Genomic DNA, 6000 nt, shown 5'->3' with positions numbered 1-6000 from the left:
AACTAAATAGTACAATTTAAGGGGGTGCAGGAACAGAGAGACCGGGGGGGGGGTGTAAATGTACACAAATCTTTGAAGGTGGTGGGACAAGTTGAGACGGCTGTTAAAAAAACATATGGGATCCTGGGCTTTATTAATAGAGGCATAGAGTACAAAAGTAAGGAAGTTGTGCTAAACCTTTTCTAAAACGCTGGTTAGGTCCCAGCTGGAGTATTGGGAATAATTTTAACCTCCCAGGACAGGCGGGGTATCGGGGGTGCGGGGGGTGCAGTTGAGATTTCAAAAATTGGGAAAGTGACTCCAGCCCGCCCACTTCTGGTTTTCACGGAGGGGGGACAGGCGACAAAGCTGCTCTCCGGAGGCGGGTCCGTCATTTAAATATTTTACCGAGGCTCCGTGCCTCAAATTTTACCAGAGTTTTAAATTTAATGTCTGTGGGCCGGGTTTCCCAGGGCTCAGGATACCCGGCAGATGGACGGAGCTGAGAACAGCTGGATCCAGCGGCAGGTAAGTACCTTTCCAGCACTGCTTGTGGGCCAGGAGGAGCGGGAGTCCTCCCCCGCCTCGGCCCCCCGAGAACATCTCCCCTCCCCCCCCCCCACGACCGGACCCTCCGCCTCCCCGTAAATATCAGAGCCATTGTGTCCAATTCTGGGCACCACACTTTAGGAAGGATGTCAAGGCCTTGGAGAGGGTGCAGAGGGGATTTACTGGAATGGTACCAGGGATGAGGGGCTTCATTAATGTGGAGAAGTTGGAGTTGTTCTCCTTAAAGCAGAGAAGGTTAAGGGGAGATTTGATAGAGATGTTCAAAATCACGAACGGTTTTGATAGAGGAAACAAAGAGAAACTGTTTTCAGTGGCAGAAGGGTCGGTAACCAGAGGACACAGATTTAAGATAATTGGCTAATGAACCAGAGGTGACATGAGGAAACATTTTTTTTACACAGCGAGGTTTTATGATCTGGAATGCGCTGCCTGAAAGGGCGGTGGAAGCAGATTCAATCGTAACTTTCAAAAGGGAATTGGATAAATACTTGAAGGGGAAACATTTACAGGGTTATGGGGAATGGGCAGGGGGAGTGGGACTAATTGGATCGCTCCTCCAAAGAGCTGGCACAGGCACGATGGGCCGAAAGGCCGCCTCCTGTGCTGTATCGTTCTAGGAAAACTAGAAACGCTGGAAATACGCAGTGGAATCTGACAACATCTGAAAGAGACGAGGCAGGTTACTGTTTTTGGGGGGGGCGGGTGGTTGGGGGGGTGGTGGGGGGAGAGCCTGGGGACCTTTCAACTCTGTTTCTCAGTTGGCGTGATAAAGGAGGTCTAGAGCCTGTCCCCGGGACTGCATCGAGGGTGACTGGTGACTGACAGGCAGTGTGAAGCCTGTAATTGATGCTACTCCCTGCGCACATGCAAAAGGCGAAAGCTCATCTCAGCAGTTAAACTAGTAACCGTCTAAAGAACTGAGGAAATACACATTGCTGACATCAACTGACATATCCAATTTCATTCCCCACACCAACACTCCAGGCTTGTGGTCTTCAACTGGCTTTTCAATCACACAGCCCTCCACTCCTCACTGCTCCTGCTCCACCCCCACCCCATCTCCAGAGCAATTCAATTCGACAAGGAGCCTATTGTTCTGTTAACCCCTCAATTCTTAACCTTTTCCGATCCAAATTCTCTTTCTGAAAGGAGTTACGGATTTGGACCTAGGGGTGTCTCCTCAAAGAATTCAGTTTCTGTTACAGTTGACTCCTTGCTTTGTGTTCTCTGCATTACGACGTGCTTTGCGGTCGCTGCGGTACGACGCGCTTTGCGGTCGCTGCGGTACGACGCGCTTTGCGGTCGCTGCGGTACGACGCGCTTTGCGGTCGCTGCGGTACGACGCGCTTTGCGGTCGCTGCGGTACGACGCGCTTTGCGGTCGCTGCGGTACGACGCGCTTTGTCACATAGAGTGGTTGACGCAGTCGGCATTGATGCATTTAAAGGGGAGGCTTGATGAATCCAAGAGGCCGACACGAGCAGCCCAGCCGCTGCCCTGACTCAGGTCGTACAGACCGGGCGATTGAACCTGGGAGTTTTTCCTCTGTGTAGCTCACTAGTTAGTGCGGGAGACATTTTGCTGCAGCGCCCCTAAAGTAAAGGAGGTTCCGCCAGGGTGCCAGTACGGGGCAATACAACTGGCCTCAGGAGCCTCCTCCCCCCCCCCCCCCCCCCCCCCCACCTCCAGAAGGGCCTGTTAAGCCCCCCACCTCCCCCAGCAAGGAGTCAACACCTTCAGGGAGAATGGGGAGAAAATTGGGAGGGAGGCACCCAAAGTGGAGACACAAATAAACGGATCAAATACAATTTGTGTCTTTCTTTTAATCTCCTGATGCCAACTGCTGGAAAGGAGTCTGTATCCAGCCGGCAAACTCCAGGCGTTCCGTTTCCTGTGGCTGCCGAATGATGATTCCTGGCCCCTCCTATCGGATTCCCGAATGCTGGGCTGTCCCGTCCGTCACTTGTCCGGTTTTACGCGGTTGGCTCCCACAGCCGATGTTCTGTCGGCCTCTGAATTTGCTTCTCAGGAACCCCACCCTCCCCTACGGCTTGTGACCCTGCCCGTGCAGGGGGAACGTTGGCACACTCTCAGTCTGTGTGTAAAGATAAAACCAAAAGCCCCAGTTTGCTGTGTGCCTCAGTGATGTCTTCGTGAAGTATTTAGTTGTCAATTAGTTAATAGAAGTATTTCTGAACCGTTAATAAACTCTTTCTTATCCAGATTTCTCACTCCCCTCCCCCTCGCCTGGGGGTGCGGTTCCCTCGGTGGCAGCGGTCTAGACCTAGTCTAGACAGTGAGGCTATTTGACTGTGGAGGTCCCATGTTTGAGTTGGAAGTTGGGTGCGTTGCAGTTGGGCTGAGCGTCCCCCCTTGGGCTAGGAAGAGAATCAGCCAAGGGATCCCACTGTCGATCGCCACCCAGTGACTCCTGCTGGGAAGCAAGTTCACGTGCGTGGGCAGGATCGGGACCGAGTGGTGATGCCCGCCACAGTCAAATAGCCCGGCGGCGCTCAGGCCTGGATTTTCCGACCGGCATTGTTTTTTTTTAAAATGGGGTCGCGCCCAGGCTCTCGTCTGCAGAGTGGCCTCTTGTCAAGATACGGGAGGGCTCCAGGTGGGGTTAGAACGATACCCCAGCCAGGGGCAGGATGGGGAAAAAGAACTACATTGAAAAGATGAAGAAGACGGTACCTGCGATGATTAATCTGCCGTCGCGTGTTCACTACCCGTGTACTCGTGTGAGAGATTAATGATTATCTGCCAGGTTCCCCTCTCCAGGTAAGTTGTGTTGGTACCAACTGTTCAACTTCCACATTATTTTACACGCTACAGTTTGTCACCTTAAAGAAGCTCTCGTCTGGTTTATTGAGAGGAAGTCTCAGCCGTTGATGCCCACGGGGGCGTGGAATACAGATTTTAGCACATTACAGAAACAATTACCCATTCAACGAGCGCTCGGTGTATAATGTGTCTCTTTTGTGCCCACTGACAGGTCATTATTCTTGAAGACTACGCAGATCCGTTCGATGCTAAGCAGGCTGGTGGGACCCCGGTCGGACAGGAGAAAGTGACCGAGAATGATGGCTACATGGAACCATACGAGGCCCAGAAAATGATGGCAGGTAAAGTAAATAAATAAATAAACGGAACACTTTGCAGCATGTAAAGTCACCTCCGTGCGATCGGGAGTGGGAGCAGGACTTTACTGATTGATGCCGGATTGCACTGCTTGTTACTGTAACGTTCCGTCGAGTTGAATCCAGATAGGTTTGTGGTGGGTGGAAAAGGCACAGGCGGGTATCTTGTCTGTTTCAACAATGACAAGAACTTGTGTTTATACAGTGCCTTTAACGTAGTAAAAACGTCCCCAGGAGCGTAATCAGACACAATTTAACACCGAGTCACATAAGGCGATATTAGGACAGGTGACCAAAAGCTTTTTTTAAAAATTCGTTCATGGGATGTGGGCGTCGCTGGCGAGGCCGGCATTTATTGCCCATTCCTAATTGCCCTTGAGAAGGTGGTGGTGAGCCGCCTTCTTGAACCGCTGCAGTCCCTGTGGTGAAGGTTCTCCCACAGTGCTGTTAGGAAGGGAGTTCCAGGATTTTGACCCAGCGACGATGAAGGAACGGCGATATATTTCCAAGTCGGGATGGTGTGTGACTTGGAGGGGAACGTGCAGGTGGTGTTGTTCCCATGTGCCTGCTGCCCTTGTCCTTCTAGGTGGTAGAGGTCATGGATTTGGGAGGTGCTGTCGAAGACGCCTTGGCGAGTTGCTGCAGTGCATCCTGTGGATGGTACACACTGCAGCCACTGTGCGCCGGCTGTGAAGGGAGTGAATGTTTAGGGTGGTGGATGGGGTGACAATCAAGCGGGCTGACCTTTGTCCTGGATGGTGTCGAGCTTCTTGAGCTGCACTCATCCAGGCAAGTGGAGAGTATTCCATCACACTCCTGACTTGTGCCTTGTAGATGGTGGAAAGGCTTTGGGGAGTCAGGAGGTGAGTCACTCGCCGCAGAATACCCAGCCTCTGACCTGCTCTTGTCGCCACAGTATTTATATGGCTGGTCCAGTTATGTTTCTGGTCAGTGGTGACCCCCAGGATGTTGATGGTGGGGGATTCGGCGATGGTAATGCCGAATTGATCAAAGAGGTAAGTTTCAAGGAGCGTCTTAAAGGAGGAGAGAAGGGTGGAGAGGTTTAGGGAGTGAATTCCAGAGCTTGGGGCCGAGGCAGCTGAAGGCACGGCCGCCAATGGTGGAGCGATGAAAATTGGGGATGTATCGTCTGCAACAAGTAACAGTCACTCTGTTCCTCAGAGTTGAAGCAATGAAGCGTCTGCTTTAGGTCTCCTGACTCCTGCTTGTGGGTCAGAAAGTTGTGGGGTCAAACCCCACCCCGTGTTTGGAGCCCAGTGCAGGAGACTCAGTTGTCGGAGATTTAGCCTCTCGCCGTCTTCAATCGAAGCCTCATCTGTCCGTTGCACTGATTTAGGTGGATGTTGAGGATCACGCAGGACTATTCGAAGACGAGCAGAGCTTTCTCCCAGCCTGCATCCCTCCCTCAATCACCACCACCAAAAAAACAGATTAACTGGTCATTGATCTCATTTTCAGTTTGTGGGATCTTGCTGTGCGCAAATTGGCTGCTGTGTTTGCCTACATAACAACAGTGACTATACACATTGGATGTGAAGTGCTTTGAGACGATGAGACAGCCCATAAGTATAAATATTTCCTTCCGAATAGAAAGTTGGCCGCAAGCAAATAATTTGATTAAGTTAAGTGTTCAGGTACCTTGATGTCAGCTAATTGGCCTAACATGGTAGTGGAGCTTCGGGCCAGTTATAAGTCTGATGGTAGGTCGGTGTCTCGAGGCTTATGGTGTCTTCACCTTCTGATGAATATTCAGGTGAAGTCTTTCCCATCTCCTCTCCTGAAGACCCTGACTCCTGCTACAGTGTCTTTCACTGACCTGTGACAACTCATTTGTCCCAAGCTTCAACCCCGGGTTGGTGCTGAGTTTTCCAGTCTCAGCAAATTGTGAGTCGAGGGGTTGTGGTGGTCGGGGGGGGGGGGGGTGGGGGGCTCCATTATGGGCCCCCCACATGAGCTACGGAGAGGACGAAAGCAGCCAGCCTTCCCGCTCCTGAAACATCACCATCCATAAACAGCTGCTGGAACGGGGGCAATGAGGGAGGGGAGGGGAGGGCCGTGAGACCCCCCCCCCCTCCCACTCCTCGATGAAACAGCCTGCGGACACTCCTGGTGTCAGCTCAGACATGAAGAATGTGCATTTGAACGAGGTGTGTTGGCATCTGTGGAAGAGAAGGGAGAAAGTTGGAGTGGGGAAGAAGGGAGTGGAGAACGAGGGGGCCTGTCGCTCGCAGATCAGCCATCTGCCTTCTGTGTCACGGAAGGATCCTCCCTCTTGTTTCTGCCAGCCTGCG

General features: G+C 52.1%; 1 protein-coding gene across 3 annotated transcripts in view; it reads left to right on the top strand.

Moving 5' to 3' along the window:
• LOC137304791 (SH2 domain-containing adapter protein F-like) overlaps positions 1-6000 on the top strand; it is a 152803-nt gene that overhangs the window by 13655 nt on the left and 133148 nt on the right. For all 3 annotated transcript variants that reach the window (XM_067973507.1, XM_067973506.1, XM_067973505.1), the window contains exon 2: positions 3544-3673. In XM_067973507.1, the coding sequence (XP_067829608.1) occupies positions 3544-3673 (130 nt within the window). The remainder of the gene's footprint in view (positions 1-3543; positions 3674-6000) is intronic.

The sequence above is a fragment of the Heptranchias perlo genome, chromosome 38 (genome assembly GCF_035084215.1).
Source record: "Heptranchias perlo isolate sHepPer1 chromosome 38, sHepPer1.hap1, whole genome shotgun sequence".
In the NCBI taxonomy this organism is placed as follows: domain Eukaryota; kingdom Metazoa; phylum Chordata; class Chondrichthyes; order Hexanchiformes; family Hexanchidae; genus Heptranchias; species Heptranchias perlo.
The sequence above is the reverse complement of the archived record's forward strand: the minus strand, read 5'-3'. Positions and strand labels throughout refer to the sequence as shown.